This window comes from Ceratocystis lukuohia, assembly GCF_044167205.1.
Source record: "Ceratocystis lukuohia strain C4212 chromosome Unknown Supercontig1_pilon, whole genome shotgun sequence".
Lineage (NCBI taxonomy): Eukaryota > Fungi > Ascomycota > Sordariomycetes > Microascales > Ceratocystidaceae > Ceratocystis > Ceratocystis lukuohia.
In genome coordinates, this window is record NW_027263520.1 from 693,404 (window position 1) to 709,705 (window position 16,302).

The 16,302-nt window shown below is 48.6% G+C and overlaps 3 protein-coding genes across 3 annotated transcripts; 1 reads left to right on the top strand and 2 right to left on the bottom strand.

Annotated features, from left to right (window-relative positions):
- Positions 1-421: 421 nt before the first annotated feature.
- HOO65_010178 (putative double-stranded RNA/RNA-DNA hybrid binding protein) lies at positions 422-880 on the bottom strand (the record flags this gene model as incomplete). The annotated part of the gene is made up of 1 exon (XM_070999661.1): positions 422-880. One exon carries the CDS (start codon positions 878-880, stop codon positions 422-424), a length of 459 nt encoding a protein of 152 aa, XP_070862000.1.
- Positions 881-4,722: 3,842 nt separating this feature from the next.
- HOO65_010179 (CFEM domain-containing protein) lies at positions 4,723-5,375 on the bottom strand (the record flags this gene model as incomplete). Its single annotated transcript, XM_071006160.1, has 2 exons — positions 4,723-4,934; positions 5,141-5,375. 2 exons carry the CDS (start codon positions 5,373-5,375, stop codon positions 4,723-4,725), a joined length of 447 nt encoding a protein of 148 aa, XP_070862001.1.
- Positions 5,376-13,307: 7,932 nt separating this feature from the next.
- Positions 13,308-15,665, top strand: HOO65_010180 (uncharacterized protein; the record flags this gene model as incomplete). Its single annotated transcript, XM_070999662.1, has 1 exon — positions 13,308-15,665. One exon carries the CDS (start codon positions 13,308-13,310, stop codon positions 15,663-15,665), a length of 2,358 nt encoding a protein of 785 aa, XP_070862002.1.
- Between the last annotated feature and the right edge of the window lie 637 nt (positions 15,666-16,302).

Genomic DNA, 16,302 nt, shown 5'->3' on the forward strand with positions numbered 1-16,302 from the left:
CTGGCCCAAGTGCCGGACCCTAAAAAGTCATAGGAGGCGCTCGAAATCCAAGCAAACCTGCAATTGCTGACCGCCCAGGAGGAGCCACGGGAAGCTGACATCAGCCAACGGCTCCTGTCCGGAATATGCCGTCGTATTACCGCGAAATAATTGGTAGGTAGACGTAAAATAATACAATACAATACAATTTTTTTTTGCGTCTTGTATAAATCCCGCGTCGTTTGATCTTGGTGACGACGGGAACACTGGTGCGGGCTGGGCCGTTTACCACGGAGGCAAGACCCTGGCGCAAGGCTCCGGGGCATGCGGGAAATACAGGGAAGTGGCGGACGCGGAAGCGATCGCAGCCCTCAGAGCAGTCAGGATCGCAGCAGAAGTTGCTCCACCACAAGCAGAGGGTCTGAATCTGTGCGTGGACAACCTAGGAGTAGCGAAGCGCATCAGCAAGCGAATGAGGAAGCCAGGCACTTCCCAACTCGAGGTCGACGAGATCCGGCGCATCCTTGCAAAGTGGGAAGGCGGAACGGAATGCCTCTCGCTGGACAAGCCGGTCGGCAGGGTACACTGGGTCCCAGAGCACTGCGAAGTCCCAGGGAACGAAGCAGTGGACCAGCTGGCCAAAGCGGGATGCAAGAGTTCGGATCTGCTGGTTCCAGAGAGGACGATGTCTCTGGCGGCGGCGAGACGCTGGAAGAACGATGCATTCAGGGCCGACTTCAAGGACTGGATGATAGACAACTGCCCAAACACCGACCACCTTGGAGGGGCGCTGGGAATCCCAAAGCCATATAAGCTGGACTGGATGAGAGGGCTGAACCGAGGCACCGTCGCGAGAATCTTGGCGGCGCGCTCCAAACACGGCGACTTTGAGGAGTACCATACCAGGTTCAACCACCAGGACGCCGAGACAAAGTGCCAAGTGCCAAACTGCGGCAAACCGAAGGATTTCAGTCACCCATGGGAGTGCATAGACAACGCCACGAGACTGGCGGGGAGGTTCGTAAAGAAACTCCTCAGAGAGGATAGGTCCTGTAAGTACCTAGCGGAAAAACTAGACCCTAAATGGAGGGCGTGTCGAGTAGACACAGATAACAGCGGACGGGCTAGTACGGAGAGATGCGGAGCGCTTGGTTTTGTTTGGAATCTGCGTAGGAATACATGTTCTGTTCTGTTCCGTTCCGCTCCGTTCTGTCCTGTTCTGTCCTTTCCTTTTCTCTCCTCCTTGCTTTTTGCTTCATCTGTTTTCTTTGCTTTTTTGTTCTGTGACGACTACAGGATGAAGCCGAGTAGCAAGCTTGCTTAAAAGCATATGCGCTTTTCTCACCCAAACTCTACAGTCAGCCTTACAGAGTGACAATTCTAACCGGTAGCCGATCCGGCATCGTTTGATCCTGGCGACTCCGATAGACGTTAAATAAATTCAGGTTCGAGGTCATGATAGCCAGCTATGCCAACTCCCGGCAGGTACATCCTCGGGCCGCGCTAGATAGAGAGTCCTCCTGGCTTTACTGCCAGTCCCCAAAAATCCATAGGTGAGAATTACTGCTGACCGTCTGGGAGGTGCTCCCGTCCAGGTATGCCGCCGGTTGCTGCGAAGTAACGGTAGGTAGACGTTGAATACAGGATAGCCAGTTAGAAGGGCCAGGACACTGGTGGATATGCAAGACTATTGAAACTGTGAAGCCAAAGGTTTGTAGACAAGGTACTAGAAGGCACAACAGAATATTTGAGAGGGACAAAGATGACAAGCGCGGAAGGAGATATTGAGAGGGCCCGGAGGAAAGGTTTCTGGGAGTCTATTCTCCTAGCGACCAGGGACTAACCAAAGCTACGACAAAACCGGTGTACTCGCTAGAGCCAATACCCTAGGCTGACAACTACTAGCCTCTTATCCGGGCAGGACGCCACAAGCCAAAAACGCTAGGCAGCCAATCCTAGAACCTCACTCAGCAGGGAAGCCCAGCGGAAAAGCCTGCTGGCTGCAAGGCCAGCTTAGGAGTCACAGAAGCTCCTTGAAGTTGACACTCACCCAGCAGTAGTGTTGGAAAGCCAAGATAGGCATTAAATCATACTAACAAACACAAGATAGTCAGTCCTGAGAACCGGGAGGTCCTCCTAGCCTTAGTGCTAAACCCCGACATAGCAATGGAAAGAAATCTATACGTGCCTAAAACCACAGGCTGTCTAGGGGCTGCACTGGGAGATGAAGAACGTATTCAAGCTTGACAGGCAATATCCCGACTTCCCCGTCTCATGAAATACTATTCAAATCACAGGCCTGAGTGCGAAAACCCAAGTACCCAGGCTTATACCAACAACTTAATACCCTTTCTGTCTTTCACTAATGATGAAAACTGACTGCCAATAAATGCATCATAGCAATGACATGACTGACACGACTCGCCGCTAAGGAATGGAGAAGGCCAATATCAGATGTCATGTTTTGCATCAGACAACCAGCTTCCTTGGCCTCTGCCAAAAGAGGATACAAGCAAACAATTCACAATGGCTCTGAAAGATAAACACCTTGGCCAGTGATATCCGAGCCCCAAAGTTGACCGCTCTATACGAGAAACGGACTCGAGTCCAATTTCCCTTTGATTGCTACGTCATTGCAGAATGCAGGAAGTATAAGAGAAGACAGATGACCTTACGAATACCAAGACCAGTAAGAAGCTTGACACTTTGCAACATACATACTACTCTATGGGTGATCGGCCATTACATGGATTTACGTTTTGGATGCATCGACAATGGCGAGAGGCTACCCAGACCTATATGTGTGCCATTTAACACGGGAGTGAAGCCAAGACTTCTTTTATCCTAAGGTATCGATGACCAAGTGTCACCATGATGTCTCCCAGCAAAGGCGGCTTTTTACAAGTGTTCACTTCCCTGCGTGCTCTATAGTCATTCTCCAATTTTCACAGATGGTGATTTCCATTAGAATAATATCACCGTTCAAGGCAATATAGATGTAGTATTCCTTGGCCCAACATATTTCTTGCCCTATTCGGTTACACTAGAATATGACTGGAATGGGCATGTTGCAACAGTGCTTGGTGATATGTAGCCGACCGAATCCGGTTGGTATTATGCCATATAATCAGGAACGATATATGGCAATGAAGAAACAAGATGCACGATACGAGCAACAAGCTCTCTAGAAAGAACTGCGGCCCTCCTCTTAAAACTTCGTAGGCAAATCTACAGCCCGATCAAACCGAGGTTGTATGACCTTTGCAAACACGCAAAATAAATCAGGCCATGTCGAGTTAAGAAAGCATGGCAAACAAAAGCTCCATTCAAAACAACAGGAGGGCGTTGCCAGGCATTTGCTACGCCTCATCTCTACATCGATGGACGTATATATTGTGCATGATATAGTTCCTTTCCCCAGTATAAGTCTGAGCATCAGTTACATCCCGCATCTTTTCTTAGGAAGTCAGTCCTTGGAGATATACTGAGCATTGAAGAAGACGTTTGACCAGCCGAACATCCAACGTCGGGGACGATACATGATGACGCTCATGACAACTACTTGGACTCATCTCACGCAAAACTTTGCATTTCAAACTACCCACCCATACATACCCTGTCTACAGCTAGAAAGACTTTTCCTGTTTGATGAACGCCCGATAGAAGTGGTCCCAGACACGGTGACGCGCCGAAAAATACAGCTGGTATCGTATATATCCAACTAGAGCCATTTATTAGTACCCTCAATAACAAGACTCGGGTAGTGTTGGCTTATGCTGATATGCTTTCCACTGAGTGCTTTTCTTCTACGAGGGAGAGGAAACAAACACCAACTTAGTATGTTTTTGCCTCCCAATTCGGCAGACCGACGAATAAAGCAGCATTATTGCCACTTTCGGGGCGATCAGCCAAACAGGGAGGTAAATGCAGGGAAATGCCGTTAATCACAGGGAGCCCGTATCAGGAGTTAAGGATAACAGCGATAGACATTAAGCTTTTGCCTTGGTCGGAGTTATGGTATGGGGTCGCTTTGAAACGATAGCCTCCTTGCTAGGGCCTCGCAGGAATGGACAAAGGGTCAATAGTCAATAGGGGAACGCCTTCTAGGTGGAGAGGTAGAAAAAGGAAGAATGGGAGAGAAAGCTAAAAAGACCACCAAGGTTGAAATGGAAGAAAGTGCTAATGAATTAAGACCAGAGCATACTAAAGCCATGCCAGTCAGGAGAACAGCTAAGCTAGCTAGCTATCTAGTAAGCAAGCAGTATTACTATGTAGATACATACATACATACTAGGTTGAAGGGACATTCGGATGACCAGGAGAGTGGGAAAATGCTCTATAGCGAGCGGGTAATGTGGTCTGTGCGGTTTTCCAAAGCGTTAGGGATATCCTCAGGGAGCAACTCTCCAAGGCTATAGACCAAGATCTCCTCGGGCATTTGTGGTCACATTCACATATGCTTTCGAGCCCTGGACACCTTTAGATTGCAATGCAGTATTCGGCTGGATTTTGGCGTTTGCTTTTTGTGGCCAAGTAATTAGTAGCAGAAGTTATTGAGAAAATGATGGGGAAAAAGGAGAGTAAGAAGAAAAGAAAAGAGGAAAAATAAATATAATAACAGGGAAAGGAAAAGAAAAAAAAAAAAGGCTGCGTTCACAGGACCCAACAAGCCCTAATTCAGCACATGTTGCTGCAGCTTTAGCTTGGCTTCTGGCATACCGGATTGGATCTTTGGCCTCTGGTCTACAGAGCAGCCATACCAGCAGCAACAATGGCCATAATAGCAGGCGCAATGTTGGCGGCGCCGCCGGCAGTAGCTGTGCCGTTACTTGTACCGGTAGCCGAAGCAGCATTGGTGCCAGTAGCAGTGCCCAAAAGGGATGCAACGCCGCCGGTGGCAGTGGTACCACTCAAGGCAGCACGGCAGAACTTGTCGGCAGCGGACATAACATCGGCTACATTAATGGTTAGTAAAAGTAGAGTTACAAACGACAGCACAACTAGGAACGAAGGTTGTTGGCGTAGGTAGGGTGCCAGAACCCGGGGACTCTAGGCGGGGGAAGATATATGGATAGAAAAAGAAGACAGGTCGTATCAGGCACGGCGAGAGACTGCACAAAGGCAAGGGGGACAATATAATTTGCAGCTAGACAAGACTTACTGAAGGCGACAGTAGAACCGCAGTCTTTGATCATGCATGAATTCGCGTTTAACGCAAGATCCTCGTCAATGGCGTTGGTGCACATGCACACGGAGTCGGAGAGAGAGCATGATGAGGAATTAGACACGGCTTGACCCAGGCAGTTGAGAGAGCAGGAGGGAAAGTAGTCGGTCACATCAAGGTTGACAGCAGTGGCAATGGCAGCCAAGGGAAGGAGAGCCAGTGTAAACTTCATTTTGATGGATGGGGTCACCGTAGAAAGGGCGGAGGGCGAATTGAAGCCAGAAAGGGCGGCGGCGGTTGCTGGTGTACCAGATGTATCAAGAAAGCAGTGAATGAGAGCGTCAGTGGAGAGTCAAAAGCAGTGAAACTGGACGTCTAGTGAAGTTGCGGGAGAGTGAGGGGGGACGTTGTTTAAAGGAGAGAATGTGAAAATAAAAAAAGAATAACAACAAGAGACGTTGTGGCGCGGTGACAACAGAGCACACAGAAAGAAAAAAAAATGACTTCAAAGAAGAAAAAGAAGAGAAGAGGAAACTGATTTGCCTGTGGAAGAGAGAACACACCGGTACATAAGTACAGGACGAGGATGAGGTCTAGAAGCCAGAGTCCAAATCATACATTATGATATTTGGCACGGCAGCTCCTCTCCTTCCTCTTCCACCTAGACTCCTTTTGTCATCCCTCGCTCCTCCTTCCCATACATTCCATTCTTTATAGCCGGGCCAGGCTCCCAGTTATTAACAATCAGTTAAAAGAACTAGCCCGCGAGAGCTCAAGCCCTTGGGGCGTGTACCAATTGACCTATCGCAGTTGGCTTAGTCTAGGTCGGTCAGGCTGGATAGACCTTGTTTCTGCTTGCTTCTAGGTTCTCCATATCAACGACAAGTCGATCCTCTGGACCTTCCTTCCTCTTATCCCCATTCTCCCTATTCAAAACTTCAGACGTCGACTTGATGCAGAAGAGGGTAGGGCCGAAATCTCCACAGGGAATCGAAGAACAGTAGTCCCAAACAGACTTCGCTAGACATGCAATAGTAATAACCCGTGAGGTCTCTGTGCTTGGGGCTTTGACACTTTTTTGTTGCTGGCGGCGCTCTGCGCATTGTCTAATTTCTTAGCGGCGGAAAACCACGTCTAGGTTTTTAGAGCCCAGGTCTTGGGGAAGAGGAGGTGCGTGCGAGCACAAGGCAAACATCCCCCTAGCTCTAGTCTGTTGTCTTCTTTCCCCCAGCCCGACTGATAAGATAAAGAGAGACAGGGCAGACTCCAAGCTGTCAAATCCTCGCCTCTAGATATTTGGCCAAGAATTTTGCAAAATAGGCCTGCTTCTGTCCGCAGTCATGATTGCCTTGATGCCGTAGATGAAGATGTGAGTGCTGTCGATTTAGGGTTGTATGCGCACTGCGTATTGTGGGCCACATAAGGGTTGTATTAACGGTGACACAGGTGCAAGAAGAGCACACTGGACGAGTCCAAAGGAAGCTTTGAATGCAAGGCACAGCTTGCACAAGCAAATCAGGCCAAATCTCAGGATTTAGTTATTCTGGCCCAGTGCTTGCATGCTGTCTGCCAGCTTGTCAAAGCCCAGGCAAGACAGGACAGTATATTCCTGGCCGAGGTCAGACGGTGTCAAATTAGCAATCACGCCGGTGGCCAGACGTCAAGGCGGCATTTGGCGAGATACAAACCTGAGATTAAGCAGCTCCTGTCGCGTCAGTTTTCGCCTTTTGTGCTCTTCAAAGATGGTAGGAGTCTGGTTTGGCTGATGAAACCGAAGCCGCGCAACAAGGAGCCCGGCCTCCATGCTGTCTTGATGCAAGAACACGGCCGGCTAAGCGCGAAAAGGAAAGCTTGGACCAACAATCGCAGTCTCGCCTGTTGTTTCCAGCATGATTTGGTTGCTAATTCGGTGCTAAGACAGCAGCAGCTTTTCTCGGAGTTGTTTCGCCCTTCATTCAATTTCGTCGCACAATTATCGTCTGCAAATTTTTCCGTGGGCCATGAAAATTAGGAGGAGCCTCTTCTTTCCCAAGAGAAGGCGACATTTAGGGTCACCTCCACCCTAAACTTTGCACACCACCACAGCCATCTTATCTTCACATGCAACATTGGGTACTTGCCAAAGCCAAAGCATCTTGTCCACCAGTCCTTCCCTTTCCTCTCGCTCTTCCCCTCTCCAACGTTACCATTTTTGCGGGTCTGCTCTAGCACGTGTTGCCGCCCTGCTAATAAGGCCAACCAGCTTGGCTTTGGCTTGGCTTTGGCTTGGCCTTGGCTTGGCTTCATTGCTGCAGGGCTGTAGACTTTGTTGCCCAGGCTGGCCAGGCTGGTTGGCTGAGTCCGCATGTATTACCGCATTCGCTTTCTTCGTGGTAATCTAATAATGCGTGGCTCTAGTAGCCTCTAATTTGCTGCTCTACATCCCACTGGTTAAAACCTTTCACAGCAAGCCTTCGCTTCTTCTTATTTCCCTATTCTATTGCCTGTTCTCTCCAGCACTTAGTATGAATCAGGTGCTTTTCATTTCGTCTACGAAAGCCCTAGCTTGCGCAGCAGCATCTTGGTTAATTACGCCCAATGTATACCTGAAAGTCTATATGACATGCTCGCTAGCATTTGGAGACATAAAATAAGACGTAAGACTAGCTATGATGCCCCCCCCCATACCATCTGCTAAAGACATGTCGAAGCCCCATGACCCAAGAAATGGCCACCCAGGCATGGCTGATGTGCTGTCCTCTATTAGACCTTATCTGGGTATCACATTGTCAATTTGCTCACTGTCAGAAGCCCAACCTCGGTTTCAACGAAGTCTCCGCAGCCCAAGTGTACTTTTCTGCCGCTGCATTTCTCTGTTCATGGCAGCTTACAAGTAGGGAGACACTTGCTACACTGGTAATGTAGGGCAAGACGGGCAAGACCAACACAAATAAACGGCTAGTGTCTCTCGACAAGCCATCAGTTGCCCAACTCTAAAAAGCGATATCACGTCACTCTTTCCCTCGTCGGTGGTTTGCCTTGTCTCGGCCTGGACCTGAACCAGCTTTTGCCTTGTTCCTCACAGGTTAATAATATGCAAATCTTGCCTGTTTGTGCTCCTGTCAAGTTTTTTTTCTCCTAGGCACTTTGAGACACCGCTGCTTGGCCAGAGAGACACCCCCCCCCCCCCCAATCCTCTCTAAGTCGTTACATCCTTCAATGGGCTCCGTACCTTCGTGAGCTTTTAGTCGTCATCGGCGATATGATGAGGTTCTCCGGAGATGACCAGCGTTCTCTATCAATAAGCCAGGGCCCAGTTGATGTGGCTGATAGAGCGAGCGGACACCAGGGAGAGTAGGAAAAGATAGAAATACCCAAGAGCGAAGAAAGGAAAAACGAAAAAGAACAAAAAACAAAGGATAACCCAACCCCATTTCGCCGCCTTGCTTCACATACTTAGCCGCTTAGACGCTGCGTAACCTTGGTTTCGGTCAAACGTAGATAGTATACTATACTTGTATACAGCGGCATGTGCCACCCACCATATAACTGACATGAGGAGGTCTCGGAGTTAAGCAATCAGCCACTCCAACGCTAGTCGGCATCAGCCATTAGTGGCAAAAAAAATAAACTAACGAAAAGGGAGTGAGTTTGAGGCACTCTCGCGCCGTACGCCACTGGCGTGACTGACATTTGGCCGAGCACCACCAACAGCTTCAATATTGAGGCTTTTCGCTCTGCTAAGAAGAACTAACATAAAACGGTTGCCCAGCACTCCCGAAAAGGCCAATGTCTCTCTCTCTTTGCTGAACGCGTCATCCCCTTGTGCCCAAACCTGCATCGGAGTGGCTCAGCCCAATGTATAAGTCAGTGATTGCGCTTCAGCACTGTGAGGCCTAAAAAATAGCGGTATGCTCTAATCACGAATGTAGCAATGGGCAGCGCAACGACAGGCTTAATATTGTGGCCGCTATAGAAAAGGCTGTGGAAGCGCCAAAGTCAGCCTAGCTACTAGCAATGAAGATCTAGAGGTTAGTGCGGCTGAGATACTAGCAACGTACAACACAATGGGCAGCAGGATCAGAACAGTTAGGTCGGTGCATGCAGAATTTTGTGGTCGGATAGGTTTGTGTGTGTATGGCGTTGGATAGGGTTAGGGTTCAAAATATGCATACGCGTATATGTACGTACCATCCATCACATGTGCATGAAAGGCTTCTTTATTAGGATGCTTAGATAGAGATGAGTCACAGGACCAGACACTGGCTAGAAAAAGCCACCTGAGAAGTTTTAGCTTTTGCAGCAGCTTTAAACCTTAACCAGCAGCTATGCATCGAATTATCTCCTCGACCAAGATCGAGGACACCTTTTTCTCTCAGGAAGCCATCCTTAGTGAGCCTACTTGGCCCGTTCATGCCCTACTACTATTAAGCAAGCCGCCCGGTATTGGCTAGCCTGACGGGTTTGCCGCTGGAGCAATAAGCTCCAAGCCTTCTAACCCCCCTATCCGAGAAAAGCACGAGAAGAGAGAAGAAGGCGAGGAGGGGGAGAAAAAGGGGGGCATTGATCACTTAATATTGAGGCTTATTTCTTTTTCTCCTCGAGAACGAACGATAACACGACGCGACATTAGCACGTTAAAGGATGAAAATGCGAACTGTGATTCCCAATTCCGCAGGCGACTTCACAGTTATTTGTTAGGCGGATACGAAGTGATTGACGGGGCCAAGACATTTGCTGTTTGCTGTGCAGGCTACACGAACTGGGGGCGCTGGAGGGCGAGAGGAAGATGGGGACTTTATACGTGTGTACACAGACACACGTACATGTGAAGTACGACGCCAACAAATGCGCACATAAGACAAGCAACATACATACGAAGACGGGCCGCAACATGAAATCGTGGCTGTGGTCCAAGGTTGATTTCATTCCTGGGGGGGGGGGGGGGGAGGGGAGCTTTGTGCCGCCTGTGTATATGTTGTGTGCTTTTCTGTGTAGAACCCTGAACATTCGTCTGAAGTCCGGACTTTGGGACGACTTCTGCCTCTTTCTCTCAGTTTGATTACGGTGAAGCAAACTTGCAAGCGGGAAATCTGTCCGGCCAACATTCCAATCCTATCTTAATGCACTGATTCAGCCGGATTGCCTGTTCTTTTTTGGTGTTTCCCACTGCCATTGGCTTTCTTCCTCTCTTACCCTCCTGCCCTCTTATTCTCTCTTTTTCTTTTCTCGCTGCATGCTTTTGTTATGATATTGATGTTCCATAAACAGGGGTCAACCGACGGTGCTGTTATTCCACGGGCTCAGCAAACGGCACGTGCATCGGTGGCCATTGTCACGGACTATGGCGGGTGAAAAATTGTGCAGCCAGTCTATTTGCGTAGGAGAGCGGGGAGGGTTCCTAGAGTCGCATGTATATATGTATGTACACATATATACAAGAAAGCCATGTCGAACTATTAGCGAGGCTTGCATTTCAGCAAAAATGCATAGACGGTGTTTAAAAAGTCATTCTTCGGACGTGACCGTGGCCTGAATTACACGCAACCCACAGGTCAGGAAACCTCTTCTTGTGCTCCCTGCTAATAACCGCCGTGGCACATGACTATCAACAAGACGTTTGTCTTGGTGTCTTTGTGCTGCCAATCAGACTTGCATTGTGCAGTTGGGAAATTTATAATAGCGTTTGAGTAGGCAAGGGATATAGTAGTAGCGTGCAGCAAACAAGCATTAATCTTATTCTCGAAAGGCTCAGCTTCAGGATATATGCTTGCATAACACGATGCATATCTGGGAACGCTGTATTGTGAAGCACTTTTCTCTTCTTCCCATTCCCTGTTGCCTGCAAAGCTATACTGTTCGGATTTTATGTCCGCTTTGGCATGTACTTCTTTGCTGATCTGTAACCTAAAAGATACCTTTTTTACAGTGCGTGCATAAATTGACCCGGGCCCAAAAAGAAAAGGATGCACAGATGGCAACAGCATAAAACAAACGGCGCTCTTGCCTCTTTTAAAGTGCTGTTCTTGAAAGGCAGGCAAGTACGGATAGGATAGTACGTGCGTTGTACGTGTACAGGCGGCAGCGCGACAAGGGCAGGTGGGAAATCCGGTTATAAAAGAAACAACTTTGTTCTGGACCTCCACTCCAGATTAATGTGGCCAGGGTTTTGGGCACTGGGCTGCTGCTTGTTTGTTAGGCTTGTGGCTTGTAAATACAGAAACAATATTGTCTCAACTACTAACGTTTGCAAGGCAAGGCAGCCCTCCGCCTTGGGTTCTCTTATGATTAGGCTATCTTGCACCCCTCGTGATTTTTTTTTTCTTTTGCGAAATTGAGAATGCATCATTGCTGTGTTGGCTGGCTTTCTTTTTTCCCCTCCCCGCATGTTTTGATGACTGAGCATAGGGAGGGAGGAGCCCCTGGGGAATTGTGCAGTTTCTTTTTCCAATTTATCGCTTAATTTATTTTTCCAGCCTTCTCTCTTGACCGACCTGCCGATTGAGCCAAACTTTGCAACTATCCATTTCAGGCACAAAACCATATAGGTGGGGAGAGTAAAGCGAGAGAGACTGGGAGAGAGAGAGAGAACAAGAGCGAGAGACCGTAAATGGGGGTCGGAAGACCCAGAAAGAATGGAAATTTCCAAAAATACTCACAGAAAAACGGAGAGAAAAGGAAGGAGTCATGGGGATGGGCTGGCAGACCCTAGTCCCTGACCTGTGCCAACAAAGAAGGAAGGGATTTCTGTTGCGGTGCTTGCCTGTTTGATAACAAGGCTTCTGTTTTGTTTTCAATACAGCAATAGCATCCAAGGTGCTTGCCTCGTTCAACACATGGGGACAAGCCATCTTCACGGGGATGCGATGCACTAAGAACCCCGTGCATCTCTTTAACGCCCAAAATTGCTTCCCCAACTATGTCATTTGATCTAACGGGCCCTTTGGGCTTGTTTGTCTGTATGCTCGGTCTGTATGTACAGGGAAAGCCCTATTTTGGTTGGGTTTTTATGGCTGGCTTCAATCCAAACCCCATGCACGTTTTGACTGTGCCCTGCCGGGAACAGGCTGGGAGAGAGGAGGGGCAGAGCAGTCGTTTTCATATCTAGTATCTTCGTTACATGTACTGTCCATAGTAAGTAACCAACAGGCAAAAACGTAGGTGGTGGGTGGCGTTGTTTGGCGTTTTGGTCGATGGAAAGAAAATTCCGGGCTGGAGGAAGGAGGCAGCTTATTTTTTTGGACGTTTTTTGTTCTTTCTTTTTGCCGCACGGCAGCTTCCCCCTCTTATTCTTGCTCGGAGTTCTTTCTTCTTCCATACTATCCCTTTTTCTCTCCCTCACTTACGTTGCTTTGCCTAATGCATAAATCACAGTCCCTTCCACAATCAAATCAAGCTGGCTGTAAAAAAAAAAAAAAGAAAAGAAAAGCAAGGCATGACAGGACAGGAGAGGAAAGGGCAATGAGAAAAGCCAGCGATAAATTCATGGCTATTTTATGTACGTGCCTGCAGGGTCTTTGTTCGAATTGATTTTATTTCCTTTTTTATTCTTTTAACAATTACTACGTCCTTTTCTCCTTCTCCATATTTCATCGGTCTCTTCTTCCTCTACAACGTCTATCTTGAGCTTCATCTTTTCTTTCCTCTCTTCCTCTATTCATACCTCTCTTTTCCAGCTTCTCTTCATCAACCTCCCCTTCACATATTAATAGCTAGATTATACTCCCATTTCTATTTGACCGCTTTAGGGATCTTATCAAGGTTAAGACCCCTTCAAAGTCATTCGATTTCATCGTGGGGCTGGCGACTCACATTCACCTTTTACTCTATCAGCTGGAATTCGCACAACGGGACGGCTGCCATCTTCAACCCAACGCTTCTCGAGTTGTTTCAGCTCCTTTGCGCTGTTTTCTGGCTGGTCTCCCTTCTTAGACCTCGAACTTTGTCCCGTTAGTTAGGCACTAGAGCTTCCGGATCTTCAGGATGCCTTCGCGCCAAAGCCGCATTCCTCCCACCTGTGCCTACAACCGCCACCTTTGGGCTTAATTCTTCAGCCGCGATATATATACATATATATGTTTTCTTTCCCTCGCTGGCTGTCTCCAATCTTCCATTACCATCCCTTTAATAGTCGCGATCACTTCACACTCGCATATACACATACAGTTATACACAACCGCCAACCATGGCCATATGGCATTTCCGAAAAAAGTCGACCGATGGACGCAAACGGCCGCGAAGCGGAAATAGCCTTTCAGATGTCGAGGACTCGTCTCCATCTCCACCGCAAACCGACGCAGTGCTTGCACAAGACACCGAACCGTCGGCCACCCGCCCACAGCAACCTCGTACTCCTAAGCGCAGATCAACCCTCAAGAAGAAACGCCGGACGGAGCCACCATCACAACCTCGGCCACATGGCGATGCCAGTACTGGACATGCTCGTGCCTTTAGTTTCACTGAAGAGCGACCTGAAAGCATCAGTCCACAAGTACTGCCAGAAGTTATAGTCCAAGACAATATTGTTTGGGAAATACCCACGCTCAGTCCCCACCGACCCGAGAGAACCAACAGATCACCGAAGAAGCACTACAGACGAGATGCCGTGCGCGAGACTGAAATCCAGGCCATAAGCACTGTCTTAAACACCAGACCCAACTCCACGTGCTCCCGTCAGATCTCGCGAAAGACAAGCAGCAAGCATAAACACTCTAGTAGCTTGCAGCACAGATACACTTCTGATGACAGAGATGAGATGGAATTCCCTTCAGCGGAATCTCTTCGGTCGAGTATGTCGAGCGATGGCACTGATAGTGCCGCCTATTTGGTCACCGTTCTTGGATCCCTGGCTCCGCGTCCGACGCTGAAGTGCACCTCTCGTCCCAATTGGTCTCCCAATGTTGATCGTACTTCTGCCTCTAGAGCACATAGGAGCATTGATCTGTCACCAACACCCTCTAACATCAAATCCCGAGCCCGCATAAATGGACTGGCTGATGCATTTGATTCGACCGATCTCCGCACTGTCATGGAGAGAGATCAGCGCCGGCGTGAACGCAAAAGAATACGGGATCAGGAACGTGCTGCCGAGCGCATTGCCCGCAAAAAGGCCGAGCAAGCTGCGCTGGCTGAACAGGCTGCTGCTTCTAAATCCACACCACCTAGGAACATGGAGCGTGGCGTCCTGGGCCGTGAGCTGATGGATCCCGTTGAAATACATCCTGAGCCATCAACGCCGCAAAGGATGGAAATTGATGAGCTTGTGTTGGAAGAATCATCTCTCTTGAATAACTCGCGCCCTGCAACACCAGAATCACTGGTCAGCGGCGATGGCGCAGATGCCAGCTCTGTTTTGTCAGTTGTTGAAAATCAAGACTATGGGATGGATAATGCGTCAATTGAGGCTGATGTTGGAGTTGTAATAAGCAGCCCAACATATCCATCTAGCGAACTGCTACCCGAGGGGTTGGCTTCGAACGAAACTGTCGATCAAACTGAAATTGACCGCAATCGTCTTCAGCCCGAAGTCTTTGTTGAGTCTGAGCCCCAGCCCACCCTGCAAACCAGACCTCATGCTAGCTCTGTTTCTTTCACACCTACTCTTTCACCATCGGCCATTATTGCGAGTGATGTTGACCAGAGTTCGACATCAACCAGACGTCGCTCGCTCCGCACAATGCTTAGGTGGGGCTCGCGCAAACGTAAAAAGGCACAGCCTGTCTTTATAAACACTTCTCGAGACGCAATATCCATAGAGACTGCCCGCTCGCGCGAGTTTGCCTCTTCAATCTATGACTCTTCTGATTATGAACTACCTATCCCTAATAACCCAACACGCATTGTCCCCCGCCGCACACGATCGCGTTTCCGGGAAGACCTTCCCGAGCTTCCCATCTCACCGCCTGCTTCGCCTTTAAGACAAGAGCGTGATCTGTCAACTATCATGTCGGTTAGTGAGCGCATGAGTGTGTTGTACAGCTCAACCTCTAGCCCTACGTCGACACGCCATGGCCGGCATCGCTCGATCGATGCGCTAAATTGCAATTCTCCAACGCCACTTGAACGTCAAGTCCAGAATGAGCTCGAGGGCGACGAGCAGTTGACTGATACACCGTCTCCGGAGCCCCGCTCTATTTCCATGGCATCAGTTGGGTCAGAGTCGGAGTGGCTGGCTGGCCGCCTCTCAAGTCGCAATTTGCCAATTTCACGGTCTACTAGCCGGCGCTATGCAGACTCACCAGAACTAGACTATGATGACGAAGCTACGAACAAGGTCAGCACCGAGTTTCGATTTGTGCGTGGATCTTCTTCGCAAGCACACTATACAGACGAGAATGTGCGGGAGACCGTTGGTCAGGAGGGCAGCGGTCTTGCGGATGTCATGGGTGACGGCAAGGCTTGTGCCAACACAGACACGGTAGCTGGGGTTCCTACATTGGCTGACACTAGAAAGAACACCACAGTGCTGGAGGCCAATGTATTGCAGCAGTCTTTGGATGCCGAGGACCACCAACCCACTACGGGCTCTGGTAACATGTTCTGAACTGAATAACGGCCCATGTGTCTCAGTCTGTGAAGTTGTGTGACACAGCGTCGCACTGACAGCTTCTACTTTTATTTCCATTTGCCCTAACGAAACTTGCAACACAATCTTGGTGTTATTTATGACTTGTTATGAGGATGAATTCATCATTGTTTGACTAATAAACGCAGCCTCTCGTCCATTCTTGCCAGCCGTCCGCTCGTTACCACCAGTCCCAACTAGGGATAATTATCAAATGGCAAATAATATGCCATTGCTATGGTATCACCACTCGGATATCCGGCACTCTTCGTTGTTCATAACGAGGTATATATATATATGAGCTACCGACCTCTCATTCACTCATTACCCTACTGCGACATTTTATATTTTCCTTTATCATTCTCATACCTCTTAAAACCACGAAAAACAGTCGAAAACCTTGATAAAAACAACATGATGACTATAACATAAAATATACATATGGCTCAAGAATGGCCGACGAGGCTCGTTTACTACTCGAACTGTTGCGAGCTCATCCCGCACTTGGTAAGTTTCGTTGAGGCTTTTATTGATACACAAACTTTGACGCAAGGGTACACGAAAGGTTTGGCCCTAGCTGTGTCTTACTCGCAATTCTTGGACATCATTGATGTAC